At 38.7% G+C, this 19,682-nt stretch overlaps 2 protein-coding genes across 2 annotated transcripts; both read left to right on the top strand.

Annotated features, from left to right (window-relative positions):
* Positions 1 to 8,050: 8,050 nt before the first annotated feature.
* Positions 8,051 to 8,773, top strand: LOC138873504 (uncharacterized). Its single transcript, XM_070151974.1, has one exon. The coding sequence runs from the start codon at positions 8,051 to 8,053 to the stop codon at positions 8,771 to 8,773; it is 723 nt and encodes a 240-aa protein (XP_070008075.1).
* Positions 8,774 to 9,667: 894 nt separating this feature from the next.
* On the top strand, positions 9,668 to 11,377 carry LOC138873503 (uncharacterized). The gene is made up of 2 exons (XM_070151973.1): positions 9,668 to 10,159; positions 10,298 to 11,377. Exons 1-2 carry the CDS (start codon positions 9,668 to 9,670, stop codon positions 11,375 to 11,377), a joined length of 1,572 nt encoding a protein of 523 aa, XP_070008074.1.
* The last annotated feature ends 8,305 nt before the right edge of the window (positions 11,378 to 19,682 follow it).

Raw genomic sequence — 19,682 nt, 5'->3', positions numbered from 1 at the left:
TGGCTCCGTATGAGGCTTTGTATAGAAGGCAGTGTAGATCTCTAGTTGGTTGGTTTGAGCCTGGTGAGGCTAGGCTATTAGGGACAGACTTGGTGCAGGATGCCTTAGAAAAGGTGAAGGTAATTCAGGAGAGGCTTCGTACAGCGCAGTCGAGACAAAAGAGTTATGCTGACAGGAAGGTTGTCCTACATGGTTGACGAGAAGGTTCTATTGAAGATTTCATCCATGAAGGGTGTTATGAGATTTCGGAAGAAAGGAAAATTGAGTCCCCGGTTCATTGGGCCTTTTGAGGTGCTTCGGAGGATTGAGGAGGTGGCTTATGAGCTTGCTTTGCCACCCAGCTTGTCGAGTGTGCATCCTGAATTTCATGTATCTATGCTCCGGAAGTATATTGGGGATCTGTCTCATGTTCTGGATTTCAGCACGGTTCATTTGGATGATAATTTGGCCTATGATGTGGATCCAGTAGCTATTTTGGGTCGTTAGGTTCGAAAGTTGAGGTCAAAGGATATAGCTTCAGTGAAAGTGCAATGGAGAGGTCGTACTGTGGAGGAGGCTACCTAGGAGACTGAGCAGGAGATGCAGAGGATATATCCTCACCTATTTGTAGCTTCAGGTATGTTTCTTGATTCGTTCGTAGACGAATGTTTGTTTAAGTTGGGGAGAATGTGACGACCCGGCCAGTCGTCTCATGATTTACCGCTCTATTTTCCCCATTTCTATTTCTTTATGCTTCGTTATCCGTGTTTTGTGGTATCGGGTTGGTCGGATCAAATCCGGAATGATTTTGGTAAGCTTTGAGACACTTAGTATCTTTTAAGGAAGTTTAAGTTGGAAAAATCAACCGGATGTTGACTTATGTGTTAGAGGACTCGGATGTAATTTTCGAGGGTTTGGTTAGCTTTGGGAGGTGATTTATGACTTAGGAGTGCGATCGGAATGAGTTTTGGAGGTTCGAAGTTGATTTAGGCTTGAATTGGCGAAGTTAAGATTTTGGCGATTTTCGGTTGATAGGCGAGATTTTTATATAGGGGTCGGAATGGAATTCCAAGAGATGAAATAGTTTCGTTGTGTTATTTGGGATGTGTGTGCAAAATTTCAGGTCATTCGGATGCGGTTTGGTTGGGTTTTTTGATCAAAAGTGGAATTCGGAAGATTTTTGAAAGTTTCGCTTGAATCCGAAGTGTTTTGGGTGATTTGATGTTATTTGAGGTGTTTTGATGATTGAAACAAGTTTGAATAAGGTATTAGGATATGTTTGTACTTTTGGTTGAGGTCCCGGGGGCATCGGGGTGATTTGGGAAGGTTAACGGGAAGTTTGGATTGTTGTTGCAGATGTTGAATTACTGCTTCTGGTATTTTCGCACATGCGGATTGGGGACCGCAGGTGTGGCGCCGCATATGCAAGAGAGTGGCCGCAAAAGCGACCAGAGGTATGTTTGACTAGGACTGCAGAAGCGGCTAGGAGAACCGCATCTGCGATGTTGCAGATGCGGGCGAGGAATCGCAGATGCAGATGGCTGGGAACTTAAGTGATTCCACAGAAGCGGACGTTGAACTGCAATTGCGGTACCGCAGAAGCGGATATGGGACCGCAGATGCGAAAAGGTCTGGGTAGAAGGTATAAATTGTCTTCTTCGCGAAATTTTGATAAGTTTATCATTTTTGAAGACGGGAAAGAGGCTAAAGCATAGGATTTCAAGAGGAATCAAAGGATATCAGTTGGGTAAGTTCCCTAAGTTTAATTACTTGGGTTAAGATCATTTTTCCATTGTTTAATCATGGTTTTAGTGGAGATTAAGGAAGAAAAATTGGGGATTAGGGCTTGAGTTTAGAGGCCTCTAAATGGGGATTTGAGGGTCATTTGGACTCTGATTTCAGTGTTCTTGATATGTATAAACTCGTGGGAGGATAAGGATTTCGTTGATGTGGAAATTATCGAATTCCGAGATGTGGGCCCGGGGGTCAGGTTTTTGTAATTTCGGGATTTGTGCCATTTATTGATTGTTTTTGCTTGGGCTTCGTTCCCTTGGCATATTTTGACGTCCTCGTTCTGATTTTGGATAGATTCGACGCGAGTGGAGGCCGATTTGAGGGGCAAAGGCAACACGAGCTAGAGATTTGACGGGTTCAAGGTGAGTAATGATTGTAAATGATGTTCTGAGGGTTTGAAACCCCGTATTGTACATCGTAGTGCTATATTGAGGTGAGACACATGCTTGATGATGAACGTGGGGTCGTGCACTATTGGGGATTGTGACTTGGTCCACCCCGATTGATGATTTTTACCGCGTATTTGATTGTAAACTATTTGCTATCATTATTATTTGGGCTGAATGCCATATTTGGGCCTATTGCCAACTATTTGAACCCTTCGGGGCTTTTTATTGATATTTCCTCACTATTTTGACTTTATACTTGAACTCAGTCATGCTATTTTCCAATGTTTTCATATTTAGCCATGTTTACTCAGTTTTAAGACTTAAATGATATTTTAAATGGTGTTTGGGCTAAGAAACATTGTTTTACTATTGCCCGAGGGGCTTGTGAGATTTTGACTGAGTAAGGCCGAGGGCCTATGTTGTGAGGAAATATTTGATATTGGTTATGAGGCCGAGGGCCTGAGATATGTATGCCACGAGGTGGCTTGATTGATATGAGGCCGAGGGCTTAGTGATGACGCCACGAGGTGACTTGATATTGAGCTTGGGCCGTAAGGGGCCCCTCCAGGAGTCTGTACACTCCTAGTGAGCGCGGGTACCCATTGTGATGTAAGATTGAGCCCGAGGGGCTGGTATTGTTCTATGTGATTGCCCGCGGGATTGGTACTGTTCTGAGATGTTGCCGAGGGGCGGATTTGTTGATACTGTGCCTAAAGGGGGAGCCTTTATGTGTTTATTTTTCATATTTGACTGCCAATTACCTGATTAATTATAGAAAAAAGGCTTTTCATGAAACTACATTTGAGTTAAAGGATTTTTACCTACCTTTCACCAATTTACTGATTCTAAATGGTTTTACTGCTTCTTTATAGAATGCTTTGTGCCTTACGTGATTTCTTGCTTTCAGTCTTTATTTACATTTGTTACTCACTGAGTTGGAGTACTAACTTTACTCCCTGCACCCTGTGTGCAGATTCAGGCGTAGCTGGTTCCGCTCCCGATTGTTGATACCTCCAGCTTCATGTGGACATTTGGAGTTCACGAGGTAGCTGTTGGTGTCTGCAGCCCTGTGTCTCTACTCCTTTATCACTTCTATCTCTTTTCAGACAGTTGTACTAGTTTATTGACTTAGCGGATTTGTACTATGACTTATAGATGCTCATGACTAGTGACACGCCGGTTAGGGTTGTGTATGAGTGTTCTTCTGCGTATTTATGTTATCATTTGTTATTCAGATTATTTTACCATGTTTAGATCGTTCTTAAATGCTTAACCGTTAATAATTGAAAAATGGGAAGTGTCGGCTGGCCTTGTCTTCACGAGAGGCTCCATCACAACCGGGTCCGCGTTTGGGTTGTGACAGTTTACTTCTAGGAACATTTCACGACCCAAATCTCCCTCCATAAGGCATCGTCACGGCACCTAGTGTCTAAGACTAGGTAAGCCTAACAGTTGTAGAAACAACAGAACAATAACAGAAATAACTACTAAACATTAACGTTAGCAAGTTTTACTAATATTAAGAGGTATATATATATATATACTACCACTCAGCATATACAAGTAAAACCAACAATTTTGAGCATAAACAATTTCCAAAGACCCGATAGTCACAAGTCACAAGCTCTAGGGGAAAACTCTAATTGTCTCTATACATCAGTGTTTAGGAACAGTAAGAATAAATAACATAAGGGATAGAGGGGGACTCCGAGGTCTGTTGACGCTGGCAGATGTACCTTGAAGTCACTGAAAGCTGCATCAAATACACTTGATAATAGCAGGGCTGGTAGGAGGTACCTAGGTCTGCACATAAAATATGTGCAGAAGAGTAGCATGAGTACACCATAATGGTATCTAGTAAGTGCCAAGCCTAACCTCGGTAAAGTAGTTACGAGGTCAGGTCAGGGCCCTATTGGAATATAATAATTTAAGGCAGAAAAATATCGCAATGTAATAAGAGACTAGAAATTTAACAAGGAGAATCTACAGAAAGATAGCAGCACAACACATAGGGATAAACAATAGGGGCACTCTCGAGATACCGTGTCGTAGTCCCAAAAGTAAATGCTCAACAGAGGATACCTCGAGGTACCACCTCGTAGCCCTAAAAGTAAATATGCAACGGGGATCTCCCGATGTACCGCATCATAGACCCAAAAATAAATATGCGACAGGAGATCAACCGAGATACCGCCTAGCAGTCTCTAAAGTAAACATATAGCTCGAAATTGATGGAAGCAACAATTACTGCAAGAAATCCTACAGTTTAAGACTAAATACAAGTCAAGCAAAAGCATAGAATCAACCAAGCATGCTGCACAGATTTCAAATAAGCTATTAAGACATGTAAACATGCGATATTAGGGTAAATAGGATAACTACACATGCTACTATAACTCAATTAAGATGTAACCGGTTACTGCTCAGTAAAACTTGAATTTTACAATAATTAGCCCATGTATGCACTCATAACCTTGTGTACACGACACTCATATATCACAAAAGTATCACAACAATACCAAATCCTAAGGGCATTTTCCCCGCACAAGGTTAGGCAAGACACCTACCTCGAACTAACCTCAATCAATCATCAATAATGCATTTTTCATGACTTTCCGACTCTAAATAGGCCAAATATATCCAAAAGCAATTACATACCATAAATATAACTATAAGAAACAAATCTAATTAATGATTTAATAAATTAGAAAATCGCCCCAAAAAGTTGACCTAGGACCACATCTCGAAATAGGGTAAAATTCACAAAATATGAATACACATTCAACCACGAGTTCACTCATACCAAAATTACTCGTATCCGATACCAAAATCTCAATTAAAGCCCAAAATTTTTGTTATAGATCTTTCCCACTTCCCCCCCAAAATTTTCAACCCAAAACCTTAATTAAAAGATGAAATTAATGATAGATTAGTGGGATATAACCAAAAAACGAGTGAATAATCATTACCCAATTGTTTCCTCTAAAATCCTTTAAAATCTCGCCTAAATTCGAGCTCTCTATCTCAAGTTATGAAGAAAATGACAAACCCTCGATTTTGAAACATTTATATCTGTCCAGGTGAATCCTTCTTCGCGAACGTGGAAGCCTCCTCGCGTTCACGAAGCATAAAAATTCCTTCAGTCTAAAACCTTCTTCGCGAATGCGAGAGCCCACTAGCAAACGCATAGAAGGAATCCAACAATTGAAACACCAGATTTTCTACTATTCCAACAAGTCCAAATCTAGTCCGTTAACCACCCGGAATCGACCGGAGGCCCTCGGGACCTCAACCAAACATACCAATAAGTCCTAAAATATCATACAAACTTAGTTGAGAAATCAAATCACATCAAACAACAACAAAAATAAGAATCACACTCCAACTAGAGGAGATCACCGACGATAGCCCTCTCATTGCCACTACAATCAACAACCAACCTCCTATGGGGGTTGGTTTGCCTCCCCCAACTAATTTCCAACATTTAAACAACAATTCAACCACAAAACATCCACTGGATTATTAAAAAATACTTCAACCCATTTCATTAAATAATCCCATGCACGTGAACTAGGTGGCGCAAGCTACTGTCGAGCCAATTAAGATAAGATGCGTCTCTTTTGTGAATGAGCACCCCTTAGTGAAGTTTACAGAAACAGAGGTGGATCGTATGAGCGCTATTGAAGGTTTGCAATATGCTGTGGTATGCAAATTCTCGTATGGATGGCCAGATTTGCAAGAACTTCGAAGAATCATCCCTGCGCAATTTGGTATCAAGGGACAATGCAATATTGGATTCCTTAAAGATAGGCACATATTGATTCGACTGACTTTGTGGCAATATTTTCTAGATTTTATGTTGAAAAGTGTTTATTATGTGAAAGCCAAGGATGGCTTGGAATATTAGATGAGAACATTGATCTATGATTCCAAATTCAAGGCAGGTGAAGAAACTCATAAGGTGATGGCTTGGATTTCATTTCCCAGCTTGTTACCTACTTTTTTGTTAAGGAATGCCTATTTTCTTTAGCATCAGCTATTCGGAAACCATTATAACTAGATATGACAACAGTTAATAATACACGCCCAAGTTGTGCAAGAGTTAAGGTGCGAGTTGATTTGTTAGACGAGCTACCAAAGAAAGTTCGTATGGATATCGAGAATGAAGCTACCGGGAAGGTAAGAACTAAATGGTTAAAGATTCAATATGATTATTTACCTAAATATTGTAAATCATGCAAGTTACAAGGTCATGATTATTTTGAGTGTTGGAAATACATCCTGAACTTATGGTGCAAGACAAAGATAAGAATGAACCAGCAGGAAATATGAATGACAAGGATAAAAATAAGGGGCCTATAATGATTCTTACGAGTGGGACGGTAGTTGGAAACATTATGGAACAATGGAAGAAAGTGTGTGATAAACGTGTCAAGAATAAGGATGGGGCACAACAAGAAGTTAATCAGTCCAACAATGGGAAAAAATTGGTTCCAATCGAGAATGCTACTGATGGGACGGTGCAAACATCTAATAAATTTGCAGCTTTGAATGATGTTGATGCTAGGGAAGTGCAGAATAATCAGTTGGCAGTTATTTATAAAGTCCAGGAGATAATTCAGGTGGATAAACCTTCTCCTACTAAAGGTGGGATTCAGTTGGCTCTTGTGAAGAATGTTTCGGATCAATGCAGTACTAATCCTAAGTCTACGAGTGTTGAGAGAAACTTAAACCCAGCTGTACTAGTTTTTAGTCCTAATCTAGCTGGAACTAGGATTACAAAGAAGGGGGAATCAGCTAGTGCTAAGGACAAGGAGATGGAAATTACAACAAGAAAAAAATCCACTACTCAATGTGTTAGTCGTTCTTTTGGCAACAACAATGAAACCAATGGAGATAACAATGTTGTGAAGGTAGCTAAGGAATTAACGTTTAATCTTAGCTCATTTTGTTACTAAAAATCAGTTATGCCAAGAAGATCCTTCACCAACACAAGACATTGGCAATATACAACTGGGAAAATTATGGAGTGACCAAACGGAGGAATTTTTAGAAGATAAAGGAGAAAGTCAAGAGGGAGATGATGAAGATCAGATGGAAGATGATGAACAATTAGTGGAGAATGATTCTTTAGCAGATGTTGATGAAAAGGAAGATCATATGACACTGAATGAAGCTATCAAGGTTAGCAAGAAAAAACAATGCAAGGTAGATGGAGCTAAAGGTGATGTCAAACCTGTAATGCATGAAAACAGTGCAAAGAAGAAACAAATACCCAGAATCACTAAACTAATCGAAATACCCAACCCTATACCTAACCCCAACCCTAACCCTAACCCTAACCCTAACCTTAACCCTCAACCTAGCCAAATGGATGGATCCCTAAACACTTTGAATCCTAATACCACAGTCACTGTTGGGAATGATATTTCAGCTGCAAAGAGCCTACCAGTGGTGACTACTGCTTCAAATGCTCAACCTTTGAAGGTGGTAAAGGAAAATTTGAATAAGTTGATGATGTCAAAACATGTGCAAACTCAGATTGTGGGGCATAATCAGGCACAGGACGATGAAGACCCACACACAAGAGGAGGAAAAAATCTTGATACAGAATCCACAGCTCAAAATTTCAAGAAGGTTGCTAGACAAGGAGATTTATCACCAACGCAGATTGAGAAAGCAAAATTAGCGAGCAGGGAAAGAAAGAAACAGCAAAAGGGGAACACTAGTGTCCCTGGCATTGGTGTACAGATGAGAAGGACCTTTTCTAAATACAGTTATTAGATATGAATGTGATTATCTTGAATATAAGGTTAGTTAATCCAATGCAAGTGTTTGAAAGTCTTGTTACAATACATAGACAATATAATTTTTACTTTATTGAATTGATGGACCCAAAGCAAAATAGACACAAGCTGGAAACATATAGGACGGAGCTTGGAATACCTCAAGCTTTTGTAAATATTTCTAATAAGGTATGGACTTTTGTGGAGAAAGACTATGATGTAGAGGTAATTATTGGTATAGAGCAACATCTTACACTAAGACTATTAAATAACCAGTCGCATAAGGAATTTATAGTCACCTTAGTGTATGCCAAATATGATGCAATTGAAAGAATTGAATTATGGTATACGATGTATTCATTGGCCAGTGATATGACTCTTCCATGGCTTGTCGGAGGTGATTTTAATGTAATGGTTGATAATGAAGAGAAGTTTGGGGGGAGGCCAGTTTCTTTGAATGAAATTGAAGATTTTAGACATTGTATCAACACTTGTAACTTGTTTGATTTGGGCTTCAAGAGTAGTATCTACACATGGTGGAACGAAAGAACTGATGATGATTGTATCTTCAAGAGGTTGTATAGGTGCTTGGGTAATATGGAGTTTCAACAGATGTTACCTGGATTGGAGATCACACATCTTTCAAAAACTGGATCAGACCATTGCTCTATGATTCTATCTTGTGATCGTAATGCACCTCCCATCAAGAAATCATTCAGATTCCTGAAATTTTGGACTGAACATAAAAGATTTTTGAATGTTGTTAGAGAAAATTGGCTGATAGATTTCAGTGGTAATCCTTTCATCTTGTTCAAAATAAGATGAAGAAATTGAAGAAAGAACGCTCATTGTGGAGCAAGGCCACATATGGTAACATTTTCCAGAAGATTGCTAGCTTGGAGGAGCTTGTCATAGTCCATGAAAGACAGTTTAAACTAAATCCATCACCACACATCGAGAAATGCTTCTGAAGGTACATACAGAATTCATTAAATATCTTCACTTGGAGGAGGAATTTTAGAAACAAATAGTTGGGATGAATTGGTTCAATGATGATGATTGAAATATAATATTATTTCATGCACAAGTGAATGGGAGAAGAAATAGATTGCAGTTGAGAAGAATTCAAAATATCACTGGGCAGTGGTTGGAAAATAGTGAAGATATGGCAGCAGAGGCAGTGAGATTTTCGAGGAATAGATTCATGAAGATAGGGTCCCTACTGATTTTTACATATTAGATCATGTACCTAGCATGGTGGAGGTGCAACATAATGAGGAGATTATCATAAATCCAACTATTGAAGAAGTAAAGAGGACTGTGTTTGAGCTAAATGGAGATAGTGCAGGGGGTCCGGATAGCTTTAATGAGACATTCTTTCATACCTTCTAGGACATTATTGGAGATGATGTATTTGATATGGTTAGAGCTTTCTTCAATGGTCAAGAATTGCCTAAGTTTGTGACTCATACAAACTTGGTGTTATTTCCAAAGAAGAAGGATATTACTACATTTTCTGATATGAGAGCAATAAGACCAAGCAACTTCATCAATAAAGTCTTTTCAAGAGTTATTCATGAAAGGATGGTGGAGCTTCTTCCCAACCTAATTTTGGTTGAGCGAGCTGGTTTTGTTAAAGGGAGAAACATTGTGGAGAATGTGTTACTTACCTAGGAGATCATCATTGCTATAAGATTGAGAACTAAGGCAGGTCCAAATATGGTGATCAAGCTCGATATGACAAAAGCTTATGATAGGTTTTCTTGGCTTTTCTTGACAAAAGTATTGAGAAAGATAGGGTTTTGTGAGAGATTCATTGGTTTGATCTTTCATCTTGTCTCTAATAATTGGTATTCAGTGCTACTTAATGGTCAATCATTTGGATTTTTCAAATCAACTAGAGCAGTCAAGCAAGGAGATCCTTTGTCTACTACTTTGTTCATATTGGCAGCGGAGGCTCTGTCAAGGGGGCTTAATTCACTTCATAGGAATCCATACTTTTGTAGTTTTGGATTGCCTAAATGGAGCTCTAAAATTAATCATCTAGTTTATGCTGATGATACCATCATTTTCTCCTCTGCAGATGCTACTTCTTTGAGGCTTATTATGGAGGTTCTTGGTGCATATGAAGCTACCTCTGGACAACTTATAAACAAGTCGAAATCAGCCCTATATATGCATCACTCAACTAGCTTGGAGGTGGTAAACAAGGTTCAAAGAGTTACTGGGATAGAAAGGCAAGAATTTCCATTTACTTATTTGGGGTGTCCTATTTTTTACTCTAGAAGGAAAATTGAGTAGTATCAAGGACTTATTCAAAAGGTTCTTGATAAGTTGCAATCTTGAAAGCGAAAGCTCTTGTCTATAGGTGGTAGGGCAGTGTTGATTACTCATTTATTGAAAAGTATGCTTATTCACCTTCTCTCTGTTGTTAATCCTCCCAATTATGTCATTGAAAACCTACACAAAATGTTTGCACAATTCTTTTGGAGCAATTCAGTTGGTGTAAAAAGTAAACATTGGTCATCATGGAAGAATTTATGTCTGCCAGTGGAGGAAGGAGGAGATGATTTTAGATCATTACAGGATGTTGCTAAAGCTTTATTTTGCAAGCTTTGGTGGAACATTAAAACAAAACCTACTCTTTGGAGTTCCTACATGAGTCAAAAATATTGTAAGAAGCTAAATGCTTTTGTGGTTCCTTGGAGGGCTGGGTCTCATACTTGGAGAAGAATGTTGGAGTGTAGAGATTTGGTGGAGCATCAGATATTGTGGCAACCAAAAATGAAATTCTCTTTGTTTTGGTTTGATAATTGGATAGGGTTAGGTGCACTATATTTTGTTACTCCTCCGGAGTTTTATTGTGATGAATCAATACACAATGTGTATGATGTTGCCAGAGAGGGAGTTTGGGATGATGAAAGGTTGAGGGAAATACTACCTGAAGATCTTGCTGCTCATATCATAGACAATATCAAGCCTCCTATGATACATGAACAAATTGATAAACCTTACTGGATGTTGGAGTCAAAGGGAGAGTTCACTGTTAAGTTGGCTTGGGACTATTTGAGAAGAGAAGGGAGCCTAGCATTATCTAAAAAAATATGTGGCCAAAAGGATTGCCATTCAAGATATCATTTTTCATGTGGAAGCTATGGAAGGGGAAGCTGCCTCTTGATGATACAATCAGAAGGTGGGGGTTACTTTTTACCTTCAAGGTGTTGGTGTTGTACAAATCCAGAAGTGGAAACAAGGGAACATGTCTTCTTCAAGTCATATGCTGCATCAAAGGTATGGTCATATTTCTCTCTTGATGAAGTACATGCGAATAATGGGAAACTGATTAGCGGTCAAGCTTGTGTATCTTCTCTGTATGGAAACTCCTTGGATGTATACATGATTTTACCGCATATCTTCTATATATGCTAGCTCCAAAATATATACATGCCTTTTATGCATATCTTCTCTATATTTTGCTTTACATGATGAATTAATTCACAATATATATATATATATATATATATATATCTTCTCTTTATATTATCCGTGTAACTTGACTTATTTATTTGTGCATATCTTCTCTATACAAAATTGTTGACGGTTATTTGATATTTCATGCATATCTTGTTTATATTCAATAGTTGGCGGTTATTTGATGTTTATACATATATTCTCTATACGCCCTTTTGATTGAATAATTGAATCAAAGTACATGTTTTCTCTATATGTCAATCTAGGTAACTTGGCTTGTTTATTTATGCTTATCTTATCTGTATGCAACTGTTGATGATTTAGTGATGCCAGGCGCATATCTTCTTTATTAGTTTGGTTGAAATTCTTGTGTATATCTTATTTATGTTCACCACTGGCCTTATCTGTACTGCATGCTTAGATTGCAGTACTATTTTTGTGTACATGTATATGTTATTAAGGTATACAAGTTATGTAAGTGAGTATCCCGGACTTAAAACCCCAACACTACTTCATCGAGGCTAGTCTTGATACTTACTGAGTATATGAGGCTGGCTGTACTCATACTACACTTCTACACTTTATATACAAATCTTGGAGTTGAGCTGCTATGGATGAAGAGGCTAGTGTCAAAGATGCACGAGCATTCTAGATATAAGCTACCCCTTGTTCATGGTAGTTTAGGATTTGTACATCTATTTATGTATATTCAAACCGATGTTGTATTTTCTTCGTACCAGTGTTGTAAGTCTAATATTAGTGGCTCATAACTTGGACTATCAATCTATAGGGTAATTGTATAGATTTTCACATAGTTCATGGAACTGTACCAAAATGATCCATTAATCCCGAACATCCATCTCTTGGAAAATTGGTTCTTAATTTCATACAGCAATAGGACAATCTCTTGATCGGTAAGAACCATTGCTTGTTCTAGGCTGCCTAAAAGCATTCTTCTTCCAAATATAACTTATCTAAATATGATCGCACTAATTCTAGGTCTGTTAGCTTTGTCTCATGTAGTACAAGTGCCCGACCAACAAGTCACACCAAATTTCACATGGAACCTCAATTATCATAATCTGTGCATCATTCAAGTAATAATCGAAATAAGATAAATCTGTGAAAAAGCAATTTATTACCCAATATCTCCCCGTGTCTATGGTGTTTTTCTCAACAAGTATAAGAGTATCTATAAAACTTACTCCATCTGTCCATTATGCAACAACTAAGAAAACTCAACCCAATTCAACTTGTGTACCCAAACAATAGGTCATAACTTCCATAATGAAATGGTAAACTATCACTCTATCAAATCCAATCGTAGAAAGTGCCTCACATAACTATAACCCTTTTCGGATGACGTATCCATGACTCCTTGCACTGTTTAAGCAAATCTAACCCGCCATAGAATACACATCTCCAACACTCCTACCATTAGACATCCAAACTGATTCCATATTCTTCTAAAGTAAGTAATAAGCCTTCCATAAGAACCCATTATATCTTTGGATACAAGTAAGTTTAAAACCACCAGCCTCAACTATGAATACATATATACAATTTGTTATCAACCCAATTATCAAGAAATTATATCTAGATCTTTTTTCTTTTATTGTTCTGACATCCATGCCAATCACTTATGATATGCTATAACCTCGTGGAACCCAATGCATCGAATGTACAAATCTTTGAGTCTCTAAAGTCCTTCTTATTTTGTTTATTATCCCAAAACGCAAAAATAATGCTAGCAACCTCTTGAACCCTACTACTCAAACTAAGACCTCCAAGAAGGATAATCTTACTATACTTAGAAATATCACAACACATCAAATACCTTAAAACCCGAGCTCCATCAAGCACAAATCTACTCAAGTCACCAACTAAAGATACATACGACCAGCTATCTGACTATTAACACACTTTCACTATCCAAAACAAATGAGATAGTCCCACCTCTACAAATCTAATCTGTATACCTTAAAAAGTGCAAGAATCCTTATCGGAGTTTCCTCAACATGACTACTCAAATGCAATTATGAAGTCACATCTATAATGTCACGACCCAATTTCGATCATAGATTGTGATCGTGCCCAAAGCTACTGTTAGGCAAGCTATCTATTAAATCAACACACCGATAGATAGTTCAAAACACATCTCGAAACAAATAATGAAATAAACAACTGGAATCATTCATTTTCATAGTAAAATACTAATATTATTTTAAATGTTCGAATGTGGTCAGGATATAAATCCGGATGTCATAAAAATCCCTAAAACTCGATGTCTTAAGTGTATAAGCATCTACTAGAATATTTAATACAACTACGACAACTATTTGGAATAGAAAAAAGATAGAATACAGTAAATGAATAGGACGGGGACTCCGTGTGCTGCGGATGGTAACATGGATTGCATCTTACCACAAAGTCTCCTTAGTAGCTGCACCTATGTGCCTAGATAACCACCATATGTACATGTCTCAATACCTGCACAATTAGTGTAAAACTATAGTATGAGTACGTAAATCAACGCATATTGTGACGACCCGGCCGGTCGTCTTAAGAATTAATGCCCCGATTCCCTATTAACTGCTTTTCTCGAGTTTATTTCTGCTATTTTGATTTGCCGGGATATTCAGTTTTGAGTTTCAGGGAGTTTTGGGAAACCTAGTCCCTAAATGAGAGCTTATGTTTTGAAAATTTGACCATAGACGGAACAATGTGAAGATGGCCTTGGAATGGAATTCCAATGGTTCTATTAGCTATAATGGATAATTTCAGGTTTAGGGGCGTGTTCGGATTGTGTTTTGGATGTCCGTAGCGAATTTAGGCTTGAAATACCGAAAGTTGATTTTTTGAAGTTTCCGGTTCGATAGTAAGATTTTTATCCGAGGGTCAGAATAGAATTCTGAAAGTTAGAGTAGTTCCGTAGTATTGAATGTGACGTGTGTGCAAAATTTCAGGTCATTCTGACGAGGTTTGATAGACTTTTTGATTGAAAACGTATTTTGAGAATTTTGGAGTTCTTTGGCTTGAATCTGTGGTTGATTCGTCGTTTCGATGTTGTTTTAGGTGTTTTAAGGATGTGTATAGGTTGGGACAGTGGTATTAGACTTGTTGGTGCCTTTGGTTGACGTCCTGGGGGACTCTGGATGATTTTGGATGTTTGACAGAATGATTTTGGAGTTTGAAGTTTGCAGCTTCAGCTGATATCTGTCATAACTGCATATGCGATTTGGGTTCCGTAGGTGCAGATCCGCAGAAGCGGCGAACAAACCATAGAAGTGAAATTGGGGAGTATCAGCAGATTCCACAGATGTGGGAGACTTATCGCATCTGCGAATAGATAATCGCAGGTGCGGAATCTGGCCTTTAAGTGAGAAGTTGCAGATGCGACCTTGGCTTCGCAGAGGCGGGACCGCAAATGCGGTAACAGCTGGGCAGAAATATGAAATTTTGAGGGTTTAGTTTAAAAAGTTGGAAATTCGATTTGGAGCTCGGGAGAGGGCGATTTTGGGAAGAAATTGAAGAGGATATCAGTGGGTAACAATTCTTTAACCCTTTCTAGTTATATTCCATCAATCTATAGTTAGTTTTACCAATTAATTTCAGATTGGAGATGAAAATTGGAGAAAAGTTGGAAGAAAGTTCTTAGACCTAAAAGTTGACTTTTGATTGGGAATTTGACCTTAGATTTGGATAATTTTGGTATGTATGAATTTGTGAGAGTATGAGAATTCTGAAAATATAAATTTTAACCGATTCTGAGACGTGAGCCTGAGGGGCATTTTGGTCATTTTATCTAATTTCGCATATTTGCTTAGAATTTCTTTGTAGAATCGGTTACTTGAAGTGTTATTTACAATATGAAATTGAATTGAATAGATTTGGGCCATTTGGAGTCGAGTACTCGTGGTAAGAACGTGGTTTCGAGTTGATTTTGAGCCGGTTCGAGGTAAGTGGCTTGTCTAACCTTGTGTGGGGGACCTTCCCCTTAAAATTTTGTATTAATGTTAATTGAAATGCCTTGTACATGAGGTGACGAGTACTTGTGCTAATTGTTGAAAATTTGGTTTTCATTAAGTAATTACTAGTATGTTTCCTTCCCTGTTTATATTACTTGCACTTTAAGCCTGTTGTTAGCGTAAGAAAGCATGTCTAAGTGATTTAATTGCTTTATTTGCTCAAACTACTTTACCTGAATTCTGTGCAGCATGCTAGACTAGAATCACTTGTTTGCCTTAATATGAAATTGACATTTGCTGAATATTTTCCTGTTGCTGTTGTATATTTACATTAGGACCGCGGATGTGGGATTCCGGTAGATCCCCATTGTCTTTTTATTTGGGACTGCGGATGTGGGATTCCGGTAGATCCCCCTGCACAGTTTTATGGAACTACGGGACTGCACCCGATAGATTCCCCCAGTACTGGGTATTTATATTTGGGACTACGGATCGGGATTTTGGTAGATCACCGCGCACTAATAGTTGGACTACAAGACGGGATCCCGGGAGATCCTTCAGATATATATATGATGGACTACAGGACGGTATCCCGGGAGATCCACTGGATAGTTGTTGTTACCTCTGTGTTGAGTTGTATTTCTTTCCCGTGATTTATTTTGTCTCTATTCTAGTTGTTGTTGTTCTTTCAATTCTATGTCATTTCTTACTGTTGCACTTATTTATACTGTGTTATTTTACACTGTTAACCCTTATATTTTATTTAACCTCAGTAGGGCCCTGACCTTCCTCGTCACTTCCCGACCGAGGTTAGGCTTGACACTTACTGAGTACCGCTGTGGTGTACTCATGCCCTTTCTGTGCATGTTTTTCATGTGCAGATCTAGGTACTTTTACTCTGTCTTATCATGCTTGAGGCGAGGCGCTTCTGTAGAGACTTCGAGGCATATCTGCCGCGTTCGCAGACAGTGGAGTCCCTTTCTATCTTCCTGTAATAGTATAGCCCTTCAGTATTCCTCTTTTGTTAGACATTTCTGGAGTTAGAGCTTCTTATATATCTCTTAGCTTGTGATTCATGGGTTTTTGGGTTTTGGGAAGGTGTATTGGTTTTTAAGACTTAATATTGTGTATGCCAAGATGCACTTTTAAACACTGTTTTTTGTTACTCTATTTCTGTTTTAAATTGTTTTCTTTCACAAATTTGGTTTATCTTCCGCATCTTAGGCTTACCTAGTCGTACAGACTAGGCGCCGTCACGATGGTTCACGGAGGGCGAACCGGGGTCGTGACAAGTTGGTATCAGAGCTCTAGGTTCATAGGAGTTATGGATCACAAGACGATTTATTAGAGTCTCACTAATCGGTATGGAGACATCTGTACTTATCTACGAGAGGCTATGTAACCGTTAGAAAAATTCCACTTCATTTGATTTGCCTGTCATGCAAGATTTTTGACATCACGAATCCTAAACTTCTATCTTCCATTCTCTCACAGATGGTGAGAACTTGTGCTATCAGAGAAGATCAAACCCCCACGCCCCCTACAAGAGCCGTTAGAGGTCGGGGCCGGGGTAGAGGCCGAGGATGCGCACGCGGTGTAGCCAGAGTACCCGTGTGAGATGCCACCTAGGAGCCACAAGCAGTTCCAGCCAGAGCCCAAGCACCAGATGCACCTACTGATACTTCTACTCCAGCACTTTAGGAGACATTAGCACAGTTCCTGAGCATGTTTGGTACATTAGTTCAGGCGAGGTTGATTCAGGTTGTACCAACTACTTCATAGATCGGGGAAGGGACCCAGACTTCCACCACCCCTACTACAGAGCAGTGAGTTCTCATTGGTTTGGTTCCGGGCATCATAGCGACACAACCTGTTGTCCCAGTTCAGCCAGTGGTGAGGACCTCTCGCCATGGAGAAGACAGGTGGGTCTAGGAGAGAGAGTACAGACGAGGTTATGAGAGAGAGTATAGGGAAGTGAGGAGACCTCGTAGACTGGAGAGACTCACTGGTCCTTATTCTGGAGGAAGAGTACGGCATGGTAGAGGTTTTGTGGGTCAGCCAACTCAGTTTGCATCTCAGATTTCAAACAGTGTTTCAGGTGTTCAGGGGTCTTGGAGTACCCGTACGCATAGTTTCCAATGCCATATCCTCCCAGAGCTTGTTTTGAGTGTGATGACTGTAGATATGTAATTTTGGACACACGTATTAGAATCACTTCTAATAATCCTAGTATTTTTAGGATATTTATTTGAACTTGTTTCTATAGGATTTTACTTTATTATTAAGTTTAATTCTATTTTTAAAGCACAAGAAAATTGAAAAATACAAAATAGTTTCATGTTTTATTTTATTCTATTTAGTTTAGGTTATTAATATTTTTATGGTCATATATTTTTATTTTTACCATGATTTTCACTATTATTTTGAATATAATAATTTACATAAAATATAGTTTCATAGTATGATATATTTTACTTTAATTAATCGTAATAAATTTTAAATCCTTTTGTAAAGAAAAGGTTTAAGTTTTCTTACTTGGTAGATTTAAAAGGGTTAAAGTCCCAAATTATAGGCCTAATTCGGATGTTAAAGAGGCCCAAATCTGGGCAACCCAATCCCATAACCTTTTCAACCCAGCCAACCCAATTTCCTGACCAATGAAACCCACCGACCCGCCCCGCTTTTAATTTTTAATCTCAGCCATTCATCCCTCTTGATCCAACGACCATGATTAATCTACACACCCCCCAAATATAAACCCAATATTTCCCAAAAAACCCTAATCCTAAACCTAATCTCAAGACCGGCCGCAACCCCCATCGTTGCCCGCCTCCAAACTTGCCGGAACTCGCCCAAACCTGGCGAGTTCACCCACTGGTCCCCCCCTCTTCTCCTCTCTTCTTCCACATAGCAAAGTCCCAACGAATCTCATCATTATAGACGCGTTTTCTTGCACTCTAAGTTGGAATCAAATAAATGGAGGCCGTAGATTGAATCACTATTAATCTAGACAGTCCATTTGTTCGATTTCGAACTATAAAAGAGAGAAATCAGAGAAAAATTGGGGCTCTGGGAGGAGAAAATTTCAGAGATAAGAAAATCTAGAAAGAGAAGGTTCTAGGGTTCTTGGAGTTTTCAGACTTTTTTTTTCCGGTCTGGTTTGGTATTCCAGAAAAAAAACAAAATACCAAAATAGTTTGAGTTTGATTTTTGTTCAAGTGTTGTACCATTTTCGAAAATCAGGAAATACCAAAAAAAAAAAGAAAATATTTTAATTTCTTCTTCTGGTCGTGATGTTCAGAAATGGATTTTGATTGAAATTTGGATTCGAGTTCGTGTCCGATTCGAGATTTGCGGTGCCGAGTTGAGGTTCCAGTTGCTGCTTGCGGCTTTAATCGCGGTTGCTGCTCTTTTTTTTGTTGCCATTTCACGATAGTATTCTTGGAGTCAAAGCTTGTGTACTCATTGATTCTTATTGTTGTTGAGAAAAACCTCGGCTTAATAGGTCCATCTTTTCCTTTATCGTTTCTTTCCTTAGCATTGATTTGTGCTCGAAAGAGGTATTCGATACTCTTCTTGGTTGGTTGATACTCTCTTTTTCTTTGACATGCATCCTGGTTCTGTTTTGAAGTTAAGCTTGCTGTTAACTTAGCTCGATATTTCTAAGTTCCTGAAATTTGTTTGTTCATGTGGCTTATAGATTAATGATGCATTTCCTTGGCCTCTTGAATCAATGTTTTATATGTTTGGTTGAAATTGAGTGTTAAACGAAATGTATATCCGAGTCGCTTTGCTGAAAACTATTTGCTGAAGATGTCCTCTGTTTCTCGTCTCCTCTGTTGGCTCCGCTTAATGTCGCCTCTGTCTCTATTCTATTAGTTGGTCAGTGATGGCATTTAACTATCTTCGTTATTTAAAGATGGGTCACTGTTTTCCCTAAAAGGAGCCTCAATCTGGCTATAACTTCTCTGTTTCATCTACGGGTGCTAATAATTCAATACTTGAACTAGTGAGTTTTCCCCCACGCATTCAGTTTGGTCGCGCGCTTAGTAAGATCGAGTATGGTATGTTTTGGAGCAGATTGTGGCGTTAAGTAATTGTTATTCAAATGTTGATCACGCTCGGTTTCTTATGTTGCAAACTGTCAACAGTTTTCATGTGTTTCTTTGGGATGCGATGGATAAGAAATGCCTAGGATTGAACTACTTTATTTCAACGAACTTTGAATAGAATTTGTCATTCTGATTGCTTGTCTGAATGTGTAGTACTCCTGTGGAAATCATCTATATACTTTA

The sequence above is a fragment of the Nicotiana sylvestris genome, chromosome 7 (genome assembly GCF_000393655.2).
Source record: "Nicotiana sylvestris chromosome 7, ASM39365v2, whole genome shotgun sequence".
NCBI lineage: Eukaryota > Viridiplantae > Streptophyta > Magnoliopsida > Solanales > Solanaceae > Nicotiana > Nicotiana sylvestris.
Note: the sequence above shows the minus strand (reverse complement) of the source record. Positions and strands in the feature narration are given on the sequence as shown.

Excerpts from the sequence above, each read along its gene's own strand:
- LOC138873503 (XM_070151973.1), top strand. The coding sequence starts at position 9,668 with ATGGTGATCAAGCTCGATATGACAAAAGCTTATGATAGGTTTTCTTGG. Across the intron at positions 10,160-10,297 it reads GCTTGGAGGTGGTAAACAAG|CGAAAGCTCTTGTCTATAGG; the intron begins GTTCAAAGAGTT and ends CAATCTTGAAAG.
- LOC138873504 (XM_070151974.1), top strand. The coding sequence starts at position 8,051 with ATGGACCCAAAGCAAAATAGACACAAGCTGGAAACATATAGGACGGAG.